Below are 14,396 nucleotides of genomic sequence, written 5' to 3' on the forward strand. Positions count from 1 at the left end.
GGTGCGGAGGTTCCTCAACCGCTGCTCGTAGCGGCGTCCACGAGGGGAGCGACTCCTTCAATGCCATCCCCACGGGCTGTGGAGGAGACTTCTAAGAGCGAGGAGCCGCCGGAAAGGAAAAGACGTCGGTTGATAACCGGCAAGGGGATAGCCACAGAAGACGAGGGGGCGAGCGAGCCCCATCGGGAGTCAAGGCCAGTTTTTATGGCAGATGCCATCCGTTCCGGGAGGTCGGCTCCCCAAGGGGGGCGGTTCTTGACGCCAGCCCAACACGCATTCCGGAGAGCGGCTCGTCGGCTGCCGTTGGAGAAGCGGGTGATGATACCGAGAGGGTGGGCCCTAAGGCCACCCAGGCGGATGCAGATGCGTTAACGCGGGGTCCGGCCCGTGTGGGGATGACGGCAGGTAGATTCAACCGCCGAATTCTGATCTTAGGAGGGTACAACCTGTTGCAACACAGCAAGCAGGCCGCAACGGATATGACCCTGCTGTGTGCGGCCGCTGAGCGTGAAATATTAAAAGGGGTTAGCGACGGGGAACTATCCCGGAGGGTTGCCGGCGCGGCCTTGCAGGTATTTTTCGATTTTCTTCATGTACCGTAAAGTAAATTTTGATGCATACTGACTTGACTTTCCTCCTTTTCCTCTTTTTTAGACTCTTATCTTGGAGGTAAAGAGGGGGCGGCGAGCGCAAAGGAAGGTAGCCACCTTTAACAAGGTGGTAAAGAAATATCGGCGGTGCCGCGTCAAGCATCAGGTGCTGGCGGACCTACTCAAGCAGGACCCGGAATTTCGGGTTTTCCGTGAGGGTTTGGAGCAGTCGGAGGCCCAGTTGAAACGGAGGGTGGCCGAGTTGGAGCAGATCGACGAGCAGCTGATGACCGCCCTGGCTCGGAACATTGAGCTGGAGACTCTTCTCCAGTCTAAGGAAGAAGAGTTGGAGGTTGGTCGTGGGGTGCGGCGGAAGCTGCTGATTTGCGGTATCAAGGTTGCCGCTATGACCACCGAACTCGATGCCAAGGCGGCTGAGATTGAAGTCCTCAANATTTTTGTAACCTCTGCGTCCTTGATTTGGTAAGTCCCGGTGACCTGGTTCACCACGAGTTGAGAGTCGCAATGGAGAACGAGTCGTCGAGCTCCATACTTGATGGCTAGTTTCAAACCTGCAATAACAGCCTCGTACTCGGCTTCGTTGTTAGTCATCTCGGGGCATCGTATGGACTGGCGAATTGTTTCGCCCGTGGGGACCTCGAGAACGAGTCCCAGTCCCGATCCCGAGGCGTTAGCGGCGCCATCAGTGTAAAGAGTCCATAGGTCGGCGTTGGAGGGGGCATGGCGTGCCTCTAATTCCGCCTCTGGTAGTATCTCTGCGCTGAAGTCGGCTATGAAGTCGGCAAGTACTTGCGACTTGATGGCGTTTCTTGGATGATACGAGATATCGTGCTCACTGAGCTCTATGGCCCATCTGGCGAGTCTGCCTGATAACTCAGGCTTGTGTAGGATACTTCTTAAGGGGAAGGTCGTCACTACTTTTATGGGGTGGCATTGGAAATAGGGTCGGAGCTTCCGTGAAACTACGACCAATGCGAAAGCTAATTTTTCAAGGTGTGGATACCGTGTTTCGGCGTCCACTAAGGTTTTGCTAATATAGTAAATAGGAGATTGTGTACCTTCGTTTTCACGAACTAGGACTGCGCTGACGGCGACCTCGGATACGACCAAATATACCAGCAGGGGCTCGCCTGGATTTGCTTTGGCCAGCAGTGTTTGTGAGGATAGGCACGCTTTCAATTTTCTTAAGGCCTCAACGCATCCCTCATTCCACTGTAACCCGTTGTCCTTTCTCAGCACATTGAAAAACTTATGGCATCTGTCGGAGGACCGTGAGATGAACCTAGACAAGGCGGCTATTCGCCCCGTCAGCTTTTGCACCTGCTTTTTGCTGTTCAGTATCTCGGGTATTGCGTCTATCGCCTTGATCTGATCTGGATTGACTTCGATACCTCGTTGTGATACGAGAAACCCTAAGAATTTTCCTGATGCCACGCCAAAGGCGCATTTCTCGGGGTTCAGTTTCATCCCGTACCTTCTCAATATCTCGAAGGTTTCTTTCAGATGGTCGATGTGGTCCTCTTTTCTTGTCGACTTTACCAGCATGTCGTCGATATAGACTTCCATAGTCTTACCGAGCTGCTCTTTGAACATTTTGGTGACCAGCCTCTGGTACGTAGCCCCTGCATTTTTGAGCCCGAAGGGCATTACCTTGTAGCAGTAAGTCCCTTGGTGGGTGATGAAAGTTGTCTTCTCTTGGTCCTCCTCGGCCATCATGATCTGATTGTAGCCGGAGTAGGCGTCTAGGAAGCTCAGTAGTTCATGTCCTGCAGTGGCGTCGATCAGTTGGTCGATGTGGGGTAGTGGGAATGAATCCTTTGGGCATGCTTTGTTCAGACCAGTGAAATCCACACACATTCTCCACTTCCTGTTTTTCTTTTTGACCATGACGACATTGGCGACCCACTGGGGGTACTTTGATTCTCTAATGGAGCCGTTGGCCAGTAACTCGTCTACTTCCTTACTGACCGCTTCATTGATAGCGGCGTTGAATTTTCTCCTCATCTGTCGCACGGGCGGATGTAGTGGATCGACATTCAGCTTGTGGGTGGCGATGTCTCGCGGGATTCCCGGCATATCTGAATGGGAAAAGGCGAACAAATCCGCATGGTTAGTTAAGAATTCACAATACTTACTTGGGTTGGCGAGACCGTACCCGATATAGGCTTTCTTCGCAAGATTGGTTTCGTCCAATTGGACTGGGTTGAGTTCTTCGACCGTTGCTTTACAGGCCTCCACGACGTCGGGGTCTTTGATGGCGTCTGTTGTCGGGTTGACCTTAGTCCCCGACACGGCTAATTGCTATGCCTCCGCGCTCGCCCCCTTTAGCTGTTGGGTGTGGGCGCAGTCTTGGGCTATTTTGTAGCATTCTTGTGTGGTGCGTGGCTCGTCTCGAATACTGAATACTCCCCATGGGGTAGAGAATTTGATCACTTGGTAGAGGCTTGAAGGGATCGCTCGCATGGCGTGTATCCACGGGCGTCCTATGATGACGTTGTACGCCGTTTCTTGGTTCATCACGTGGAAAGTTGTTTCCAGCGTGACTCCTCCCGCTAAGACGGGCAGAGCTATTTCTCCAGATGTCCGTTCCACTGCATTGTTAAAACCGGTTAGTGTTATGCAGCGCGGTATTACCCTATCCTCGAGTCCCATTTGTACGAGGACCCTTGGGTGGATAATACAGGCTCCGCTTCCGTCATCGATGATGACTCTTTTAACATCCGTATCAGCGATACGTAAAGTGATAACTAAAGCATCATAATGAGGGAAAGACAAACCGTCGGCATCAGACTTATCGAAGGTGATACTATCTTCGAAGTCGTCATACCGTTCATGGGCGATGGTCCGCTTTAGCCTGTGTGTGGTGGCGAACTTGACGTGATTGATCACTGACTCGTTGCCGCCTCCGACGATCATGTTTATCGTGCGCGCTGGGGAAGGTGGCTTCGGCGGCCCGTGGGGTTGTTCTCGTGTCACTGAGTAACTCCCTCAGGTATCCCTGGTTCAGCATCCTGACCACCTCTTGCCGTAGGCCTATGCAGTCTTCGGTTTTGTGTCCCTGTTCCTGATGGAACTCATATAGGGCGTTTGATTTCCTTGTGGCAGGGTCTGATTTCATCTTCTGCGGCCACTGCACCTTGGTGCCCAGCTTCTCCAGTGCGTACACTATTTCTGAGGGAGATACACAAAAGTTATGGGCGGTTAATAAAGGGGGCGTACCTCTTTCGTTTCGGAGTGGGGCGACGTGTCGCTGTAGCGCGTCTGTGTGCCTTGGTGGCGGATGGGAGAATCTGGTGTATGGCTGATGTCGATCTCTGTTGGAGCGGGGAAGTTGTTCTCGTCGTCCTTCGTTCCGTCGATCTCTCCTCGTTTCTGAGTGTATCGCTGTTAGCCGTTGGGTCGGCCCATTAAGATCGTCCTCGTCCGCTCGTATAGGCGTTGTGGATTTCCTCCCATGTGGTAGGGGGATATTTCATGAGGCGGCTCAGCAGCTTCTTGGTTGCCCTCGAACCATCCCTGCTTAGCCCGTTCTGGAAAGCGGCGACTGCCATACCTTCCGATACGTTTGGTAGACTCATCCTTACCCTGTTAAACCTTGCCAGGAAGTCCCTGAGTCCCTCTCCTGTGGTTTGCCTGACGGCGAAGATGTCGTTGACCCTGGCCTCCGCTTTCTTCGCGCCTGCATGGGCTGTGACGAACTTATCCGCCATTTCCTCGAACGTTGATATTGCCTTAGCCGGTAGCTGAGAGTACCATGTTAAGGCCCCTCCTGTCAACGTCTCGCCAAACTTTTTCAGCAGTACCGACGGTACCTGTTCTTTCGGTAGGTCGTTGCCCTTCACAGCGGTGACGTGGTGGATCAGATGATCCTCGGGATCTGTGGTTCCGTCATATACCCTCAAGTAGGGTGGCATCTTGAAGGTTTTTGGGGTGGAGTGAGGGGAAGCTTCTTCAGTGTATGGTTGTCCAACGAACCTTCCCACGTCGCGTTTTGGTAGCAACTTGGGAGCACCGGGGATCTTGTCGACCCTCTCCTGATGTTCCTTCATCTGACCGCGGAGCGCCTTGTTTTCATTTTCCATTTCTTCCATCTTCTTTAGGATGGCTGTTAGCGTGCTAACGTTGTTCTGTGTCTCGATGGGTTTGTTATTCGCTAGTGCAACTTCCGGTTCACCCACGGCAGCAGTGGTACCTACCGTTGGTGTACACCCGATGTTACTTTGTGGTGACCTCTCAACCAAGCCACTTAGAGTGCTTGTTAGCCATCTTTCCAGTAGCTCCTTGACCGCTGAGGGTGCTTCCGTAGCCGCATATGTGGAAGCTCCTTTTTCGTGCAAGATCGTCAGACCTTCGGATGGGGAAGGTGAGATCTCTGCACCCGGTGTGATGCTAGGGGTTGCATTCAGGATGCCATTGTCACTGGCCTCGTTGAGAGGGCCAAGGAGATTGGTAGTGACACCCAATATAGCTTTCGATCTGGTGTTATTTTCGGCCATTTTCTATTTTTGGGTGGTGTAGAGAGTGGTAGTTGGTTGATCTCTAGGTGGATACTATGGTTTTGATTCTCGAAATCCCCACAGACGGCGCCAAATTGTTTGGCTCAAAAGTTAACAATACTTTGTAAGCTAGAAAATAATCAAAAGTAAGAAAAGGGTAAATCGTAATCAAATATAATAAACCTAGAGATGCAAAGATGATATTATTGTTGTAGATCTAGTATTGCAAAGTGATAATATGAACTCAGTAAGATATGTTCGTTTGAGGTAGAGATAGAGAGAGAAAGCCAGAAAATGAGAGAGTTGTATTAGATCAGAATCCCCCCTTTACAATGTGAAGGTCTCCTTTATATAATAAGAGACCTTCCTCGAAAGAATCAAAAAGTTACAAAGACAGGTAACGTCTCCCTAGTGCAGACACTGAGTCCTAAACGATGTCGCTTTTGTCCCCACGTCCGAGTCGCACCCGCTACGTTAGTCGGCGTACACTCATTGGGCGTACCCACTGGCGTAGAGATGCTGAGGGTCAAATTTGACCCTATACAGTCATATATGTAGGTTTATCACTTAACTATTGTTGTAAAATATATATGACATTTACCTCTATTTATCATTTAATTATGTACAGTATAAGTCAATATAAATAGAAGTCAGTAACTAAATTTCTATACATTGTGAGAAATAAATAATTTTTTAAGATTAAAGCAAGTAACATAGGAAGTAAATATGGAACTTTTCATTGCTTTGGAACTCATCATGTGTTATGAGCAAGAATCTAGGGAAACGGCAAAGTAACTCAAAACGAAAACCATCAGAAACAAAAATGGAATACATTCCCTTCCCATTTTGCTTCATATCTTGTACCATCTTTGCCCTATATATATATGTATAAGAGAATGGGAGAGTAGCATCTTAAAGCCATTGATTGGAAGCATTAATTTAAGATATAAAATCAGAAGAAATATTGCCTTAATGGAAACAGAAGATGGAGCATTAGAAGGTCATTTTGAGCCATCATGTGAGTGGCAACATGAAGAAGGATTTGATGTTCTCTTGGTCCATCTCCCAAGTAAGGAATAATGTTTTAATATCTAGAACTACTGAAAAATAGAAATAAAATACTTGAGAAACTTGGGGTATAAAATTAAATCATGATATGCAATGCTGTATAAATCTTTTAATGTCATTGGCATTCCCCTCTTTTGATAAACTTTTATTTAGTATGACGATGTGACTGCACACTTATTTATTTTTACTTTGCATTCAAGAATTCAAGGATAAAGAAGGTTTGAAGGTACAAATTAGCAATTTTGGAGTTTTAAAAATCTCAGGAGATCGCCGAGTACAGAACCGAACCAGGATAAAGTTTTTCAAAGAAATTCCAGTATCGAAGGACCATAACACAGATGAGATAAAAGCAAACTTTGAAAAAAGTGTTCTCAAAATTACATTGCCAAAGAAAGTTACAGCTGCTTCAACTAATGGAAGTTTTAAGGAAGAATATAAAGCAACAAAATCCATGGAAATGGAAGTAGGGAAGCAAATATCAAAGAATTCAAGATTCAGGAAATTCAAAAAGGTGGCCATTAGTATTGCAGCTATCGTGGTTGTAGTTTCTGCTCTCTCTGGATTTGCTTACTATATTTATAGGTCTACAATTGTTGAAGACTAATTAACTTTAATTTGTTGTATTATAACCTAAACAAGAATGTAAGAGTATACAATTAAGGACAAACACAAAGAGGTCCACAGCGAATTAATTAAGTTTATAACTTTTCCATTTGATTTTCTTATTATTACGTAAGGCCTTTTGTTCCAATAAGATAACTCAATTATTTTTACATACAAGAGCAGAATTAACTTATTTCTTATCTTATATGCGAACATAATTTTAACTTGTCTTTGAAAACATAATTTATATATTTTCTAGACTACATAAAAGAAAACACCACTTGGTAAAAAAATGTAAAACACAAAATTTATTTCAGAAAATTACGCCAAAAATAATTATTTACAAAGAGTAATTATGTTATTTAGGATGGAGAGAGTAGAGTTGAAACCTGAAAACAAGATGCTATCTACTACTCTCTCCGTGCCACTTAATTTAGCATTATTTCCTATTAGTTCGTTCTAAAAAATTTGATACTTTCACATATTTTTTTTATTGAGAAGCTTTTATAGTTATATAAATATTATGACTTGTTCAAATCATAAATTTTAGAGATTGTATAACCATATATAAATATTATGATATATTTAATATTATAAAATTTTAATATATAAGGGGAAGACGAAATTTTGGCCAGTCTGAAAGAGAAATTAGTGCCCACTCATGGCGGATAAGGGAAGGGGGACAAAAAGAGGCCCCATAGTCCAACTCAAGTCCTGTCATGTCGGCGCACCCAAAGTTATTTTTGAGGGCAATAGACGTTTGACAAAATTCAAAAACAAGAAAAGAATAAAGAATCAGCACTCCTACTTTGGAAAATTGAGAGAAGATTTAGGCCTGCTAATGCCAGCTTTATCATCTCATTAAAGTGTAAAACAAATACTCTCCTTTGTCTTATCTTATAGACATGTTTTGGCAATGATTGTTTTTGTCCAAATAGCCCCGTAAAGTTTTCAACACTTGCTATTTTGAGACATCAACTAAGATTGTTACCCATTAGACACATAAGGTATATCTAAAATGTTCCACTTGAATACGAGAAGATAAGTGTGTGAGGTTCAAAGCTCGACTAATGTAGCTATGTAACTAACGGAAAAAGCCATATCAGTTAAAACAAAGCAACTTGAATTTAATAATAATCATCACCTCCGATCTGTCTTTTCTTACCTCCGGCCTCCTCACCTTCGTAACCATATTGATGGAGCCACCTCCGCTTCTTCTGCCTCATTGGCTCTTCAACAAACATGACACCCATCATATCATCACTGTTAGAGCATATGTAATAACAATGAATACTGGTCAACAGAGGAAAATGGCAATTTTCTCCTTTTTTTTTTAAAGTTGTTATAAGGTTTCAGCGGTCATAGAAAATAAAGGGATATCGTATCAAGTGAAAAGAAAATGGTGGGTCATATAGAGCTTGAATTGCTGCAACAATGCGATTTGAGTTCTTTCTTTCTATGATATTTGCTTTGTTATATCTAATGGATACTCTTCTGCTACCCGTAACCTTAAAGTTGCCATCTTTTTAAAGCTATTCTTCATGTTAGTCTCGAGGCTTAGATTGTATCTTCTGATCATATTTTCGGTCATACCTACGGTTTTTTCTAATAATAATAATTCGCGCTAGTTAGAAGTTGGAAGTTGTTTGTGTGGATGATTCTTCTGGCGAATGAATTTGAGGGAAGAAGTGAGGCTATATATTGATTTCAGGGCAGTTTGTATTGTCCAACAAATGGTGGAGAGGTAGTGACGACGCAGATGAGATAAAGAAGAAGATTAAGAAAAAAAGGAAAAAAAATACTATATTTAAATATTTACACGTTCAACTTCCGGTGAAAGTAACTTTTTGTGTCACATCTTGGATACATGATGCTTAATAGACACATATTGGATGTACCAAAGGTGTTTAGTGGTTAGCAGTCCTAATTGAGATGTCAAATAAAAAGTAATCACAACTTTAAAGGTTATTTCGATAATCTTGTCTTTATCCCCTCAAAAAGCAAATACCTTGAGTGGATTAAGAGAGGGAGAAAGTGTACAACTCGTGAACCAAACAGGTAAATGTGGATTGAAAGCAAAAGAGGGGAACTCAATTGTAATTTGTTCCTAAATCCTACGTAAACAAGACTTTCGGAATACGTATTCTAATACACTCAACTTTGACCATCAAAACAACATTAGACGGAATCTTCAATAATTAGCAAAGTAAATGTCAAAACCGATATTTTAGGCAAAAATCAGGGCAGTTTAATTAATCATCTTGGAACTCCAACTATAACAGTTACATTCTCCGCTGTCACATTCCTGTTCAGCTCATCACATTTATTATATCTTCTCTTCCCACTTGCACATTAAGCAAACACAACGAAAAGCTGAGAGAGAGAGAGAGAGAGATTTTAAAGACAATGCAGGTAAGTTTTCCATTTTCATGGCGGGACTTGAATTTTCTTCTTTTTTCACTGTAAACTGAATTATTTAACTTTTTCCTGGTTAATTTATGTACTTTTAGGAGGTAAGAACAGTACGGGTAGGTAATGTATCAGATCTGGCGACCGAAAGAGAAGTTCGCGAGTTCTTCTCGTTTTCCGGCGAGATTGAGCGCATTGAGATTCAGCGGTGAGTAGCTTCACCTTTTCTGCAATATTTCGTGAGGTTTAAACACTTTAAACAGTATATTGTTCAAGTGTTCCTTTTTTGACTAATTTTGGTGTGGAGTGCAGAGAACAAGGACAATCGAAGACTGCGTTTGTTACGTTTAAAGATCCGAAAGCGCTTGAAATTGCCTTGTTGTTGTCGGTAATTTTCATTTTCTTAACTTATAGTCTATATTTGCTGAACCGTGTATGTTTTTATCTTTCAAGCTATTCGTACATGAGTTTTTTATAACCACTGCGGTGTACAATTACTCTACCATGTACATGTAACTCTTTATAATAAGCATTTTATTGGTAAAAAGAGGGCAACCAGGTGCACTAAGCTCCCTCTATGTGCTGCGTCCGGAGAAGGGCCGGACCGTATTGGCTCTTACCTTGCGGTTTCTGCAAGAGGCTATTTCCGCGGCTTGAACTGGTGACCTCCTTGTCACACGGCTGACAGTTTTTACCATGGTGCCAAGGCGCCCCTTCAATAAGCATTTATTGGTAGCTTGAATAAAATGGTAACAAACTTGCTATAACCTGTTAAACTAAATCGAGAGTGTAATTTTCTTTTAAACTGTTAAATCCTTTCTATGTTGGTGCAATAAATGATTTAGCAGCACTACAGGGACAGTTGATTAGAGTCGAATAATGTGTGCAGATTATGACAGATAGATCTTTATGCGAAGTATGACCTTGTGTAGCATCATTAACCCATGGAAATTTAAGGAGGTGTAGATAATAAATCTGATTCTGTTTTCTTTTGCTAATCTTTTGTCTGATGGAGAAAGTACAGGTAGGTTTCGCCACTAAACATGGAATGTAGGCTCAACTATACATCAGTGTGTTTTTCAGCATTTCTTTGGAAATTCAACAGTTTACAAATTTTCCAACTGTTACCTATATTTGTATTTGGGTTTTAAATAACTTGACAATGTAATTAATTCTTGTATATAAAATCTTTATGAAATATATCAACTTGGCCTATGTAAATGATGTTGACTCTTTGTTAGATAGGATTGGGGAGTTGCACAATATGTAAATTTAGACGCACTTTCTTAGTGCTGTCCTTTCCATTTATAAAATTTACCTTACTTATCAAGAGGAAACAATCTTTGTGAAATATGATGAGTATATGACAACCTCCCCTAATCTGCTTGTTACTTTTGTCCAGTGATTAATGATGCCTACTCTACAATGTTCTGAAGTTGCTTGATTTCAATATAGAGAACAAATGCTATAGTACATCAAAAATTTGATATGCCATTATTCTTCGGAAGCTAATACAGCACATGGAAATTCGTTTTATGTATATTCACTGCTACTGATTTGTTAGAATTGCTTGTTTGCAGGATTGAGTACCCTTACAGTTCTACTCATTTTGCAGGGAGCAACCATAGTGGATCAGATTGTAAATATTACTCGGGCAGAAAACTATGTTCCACCATCCGAGACTCGGGTAACTACATAGACAAGTGTGGAAGTGTTATCTCTCAACATATAATTGCAAAAATCAGTTACGGACATATAATAATTTAGAAATACCTATATTGGAAATTTATGTAGTCTACTCATTGCTCACAGGAAGTCAGGATAGTTGATAATGCAGTGAATGTGGCCGGAGAAAGTTCCTCTCCACTTGCTGAGGTAACAAAGTAAATAAAGCTGGGTAATTCTTCTTTTGAGTTATTAAAATGTTGGGCATATTTTGCCCACAAGATCATAAAAGTTGCTGTCTCTAAGAGAGCTTTTAGATATGGAAGAACCATATGCAAGTATTTTGTGGTGTAGGATTCATGTATTATGATTTGTCCTTCGATGCACTTTGCAGGCATATATTTGTTTTTGCCTCTGTATTTATTGTTGGCTCTTTTCGGCTTTATAATATTCTGCGTTACTTGTATCATCTCTTGATCACTTGTCTCTGTTAGCAGGCCAAACCTACTTCTCCTAGCAATGCAAGGGTGAATGGGAAAGTATATATCAGCAAAGCACAAGATGTTGTCTCAAATATGTTGGCAAAAGGTTTAGCTATCAGACAAGATGCGGTGAATAAAGCCAAGGCATTTGATGAGAGACACCAATTAAGAGCCACTGCATCTGCCAGAGTCGTTTCCTTTGACCGAAGAGTTGGTCTAACAGAAAAGCTTACGGTTGGAATTTCAGTTGTAAATGAGAAAGTTAAATCTGTTGATCAAAGGCTTCAAGTGTCAGATAAAACGATGGCTGCAGTTATGGCAGCAGAACGGAAATTGAATGACACAGGATCAGCGGTCAAATCAAGCAGGTCTGGATTCTTTAAAGTGTTTATGTGATTCAAATCAGTTATTTTAACAATGCCAATTTTTTCTGTAGTTGTTGCCACAGTTAGTTCTTAGTGTTTCTACATTATTACTTGCTGTCTTTTGTTTCTTTGTTTGCTTCTATTTACTGAGATATTCTCCTGAGAGAATCGTGCATGCTGTTAGTGGCTATATCAGCTGAATTACCCTACATTTTGAACTAGAGAAAGGAATAGGAAAGTTTACAATTCTCTACTCTTGTTTATTTGTTAAAAGAGGAGGAATAGCGCAAGAGGGCTACCAGTTTTCCCCCTTGGGGCCACTTACTTAAATTGAGTGAAGGGAACAGCATATATTTTCCTTTCCTCGCAACATTCTGATAAAAGCAAAGAAAAAAAAAATAGTTTTCTTATACATTCCATGATTTGCCAATTATCATTTCCCTTCTGTAGTCAGGTTTACATCTTATCTCATTGAACAGCAGAGTTTGGATTGCTTTGTCAGCAGATTTCTTGATTTGACATCTGAGAGAGCATTGGGCATTGAACCATTGCTTTGAATATTACTGCTACATTTTATGCATTATCTAGTAGGGGGCCTCGTAACATCTCCTTAAAGAATTTCAAACTCTTGTTAAATTGCGAGTCCTGCTACCATTATTAGTAGCTTTCCCTATTAAAATGAATTCTTCAACTTTTAGGTTTTGCATAGCTTACTGATCATACACCGTTGAAGTTGAAAATTAGGCATGTTACTCTTACTTGCTGAAGAAGGATCAGAGTTCAAAAACTTCAGTTGGTTGAGGAGGCAAAGATCATCTTGATTTGATCTTCTGTGATAAACATCTTATAAAAATGTGTATGGCCAGTCACTTTGCCTATCGTCGTGCATTTCCTAAAAAAAAGGGATAGACTAAATATAATGCATCTCCCAAATAGAAGATCGGTTTAACCATTTGTACTCTAGTGGAAAGCATAAAAGCGTTGTTATTATTATAATATTACTAAAGCTCCACATTTCCATTATTTTGTTGCTGATCAGGTATGTTAATGCTGGAGCTGCCTGGTTGAATGGTGCTTTTACTAAAGTAGCTAAAGTTGGGCAAGTTGCTAGTACAAAAACAAGAGAAAAATGGAGTTTTGCATTGTCAAATTTGACAGCAAAGGTATGGTTTTCCTCGTTTCTCTCCTCTCCTGTAAATTTTTAAGTCTACCTTTTGTCTATCAATTCATTTTCATTATCCTGATCGTTTAGATCACAAACAACAATAGTAAAACATATGAAATGAAATATTCTGATAGGTGGGATAATATTGAGTACCTTCATCAAGAGTCATGTTATAACGAGGACATATGCTTTTTGCTCTTTTAGTTTACTCTTATTTTGTCTTATTCTTGGATGTCTATCACTATCTGATGTTGCTTCTGCTTCGGTTTGGTTACTATCTCGCTGTTTTTACTGCTGTTTCCATGACTTTTTCATTACCATATTTCTTTTGCTTTATTGCTGCGTCTATGCTGGCCTGAGCTGAGGGTCTATAACAGCCTTTGTAAGGTCTGCGTACTCCCCAGACCCCACTTTTGGGATTCCACTAGGTTTTTTGTTGCTGTTGTAGTTATTGCCAAAATATCACGTCTAAGATACACAATATTTTCTTCTGGAGACTCATTACTGTTTGGCAAAGGGGAATTGGAAATTAGATGCCTTGAGGTTACCTCAAAGCTCCATCATCACTGAGGTCATTGCCATCTTCCCACTTGTTCTATGGGAATTGGAAATTAGATGCCTCCCCCCTCCATTTGCCATTTCGTTCTTTTTCTGCATTCTTGCTTGTTTGTATTCAGGATCCAAATTGAGTGTACTATTACTGGTATACTGAAACTGAAGTTCCGTCTTGCAGGATCCTTCTATTGTTGCCTAGATCATATATATGAATTTGTGTTGGAGTTGCTAAGTCGTCTCTGTCAAATAGCTTGGTATTCCAATAACTATTTCCTTACATCGCGAAATAGGGATCCGGTATGCAGATTGCTGATCGTCAATGCCAAATTCAAGCTAGTTTTCATTTGTGATGTAATTCTTTTCATTGGTTTATTTCTTCCCATCTTATTGTGGAGTGGTGTGGTGAATACGAGGTTGTGTAATTCTTTTTAGTTTGTAAGCCTTTCAAGTCACGATAGGTTAGGAGCTTGTATTGGCATCATATCTTTCTTGGTGAGGTGAGGCCGAATTTTAGTATAAGAAAACAAAAACCAAGTATCATATTATTATTATTATTATTATTATTATTATTATTTTTTTTTTAATTTCCTTACCAGAATTCCGGACTCGGCCATTGCTTCCAAGTCCCCTATTTAATTGGCAAGAAAAAACCCTTAAATATTATTAACAATAAAAAAGAGGTAGCAATAATAGATCATTGATGGTTAATTACAAGCAATAACAAAAAGCGAAAAGTAATAATGTAGAGGATATACTTACAATGTACGTAACAGAGCACCCCTCCATAATTTTTCAACTCTCTTCTAACTAAAATTAAAAGATATCCTTGTGTCAATGTTATGCGACCTACATTTCGTCACTTAGTAATACAATTTAACTTTATTGTTCATATCAGTTTCGTTATAAATTAAAGAGAAAATACCCTCCGAGCGGTAGAATATTTTGAACCGTAATGCACTATTACACATAACACATGC

General features: G+C 41.3%; 2 protein-coding genes across 2 annotated transcripts; both read left to right on the top strand.

The window, feature by feature from the left end:
- The first annotated feature begins 5,972 nt into the window (after positions 1-5,972).
- LOC109210789 (17.8 kDa class I heat shock protein-like) lies at positions 5,973-6,887 on the top strand. Its single transcript, XM_019374256.1, has 2 exons — positions 5,973-6,176; positions 6,376-6,887. The coding sequence occupies exons 1-2, from the start codon at positions 6,080-6,082 to the stop codon at positions 6,777-6,779; spliced, it is 501 nt and encodes a 166-aa protein (XP_019229801.1). The 5' UTR covers positions 5,973-6,079; the 3' UTR covers positions 6,780-6,887.
- Positions 6,888-9,071: 2,184 nt separating this feature from the next.
- LOC109210788 (binding partner of ACD11 1) lies at positions 9,072-13,982 on the top strand. The gene is made up of 8 exons (XM_019374255.1): positions 9,072-9,190; positions 9,289-9,395; positions 9,500-9,575; positions 10,803-10,874; positions 11,000-11,062; positions 11,350-11,702; positions 12,739-12,862; positions 13,598-13,982. Exons 1-8 carry the CDS (start codon positions 9,185-9,187, stop codon positions 13,616-13,618), a joined length of 822 nt encoding a protein of 273 aa, XP_019229800.1. The 5' UTR covers positions 9,072-9,184; the 3' UTR covers positions 13,619-13,982.
- The last annotated feature ends 414 nt before the right edge of the window (positions 13,983-14,396 follow it).

The sequence above is a fragment of the Nicotiana attenuata genome, unplaced genomic scaffold (genome assembly GCF_001879085.1).
Source record: "Nicotiana attenuata strain UT unplaced genomic scaffold, NIATTr2, whole genome shotgun sequence".
Classification (NCBI taxonomy): Eukaryota; Viridiplantae; Streptophyta; class Magnoliopsida; order Solanales; family Solanaceae; genus Nicotiana; species Nicotiana attenuata.

Excerpts from the sequence above, each read along its gene's own strand:
- LOC109210789 (XM_019374256.1), top strand. The coding sequence starts at position 6,080 with ATGGAAACAGAAGATGGAGCATTAGAAGGTCATTTTGAGCCATCATGT. Across the intron at positions 6,177-6,375 it reads TCTCTTGGTCCATCTCCCAA|AATTCAAGGATAAAGAAGGT; the intron begins GTAAGGAATAAT and ends TTTGCATTCAAG.
- LOC109210788 (XM_019374255.1), top strand. Across the intron at positions 9,396-9,499 it reads GAGCGCATTGAGATTCAGCG|AGAACAAGGACAATCGAAGA; the intron begins GTGAGTAGCTTC and ends TGTGGAGTGCAG. Across the intron at positions 11,703-12,738 it reads TCAGCGGTCAAATCAAGCAG|GTATGTTAATGCTGGAGCTG; the intron begins GTCTGGATTCTT and ends GTTGCTGATCAG.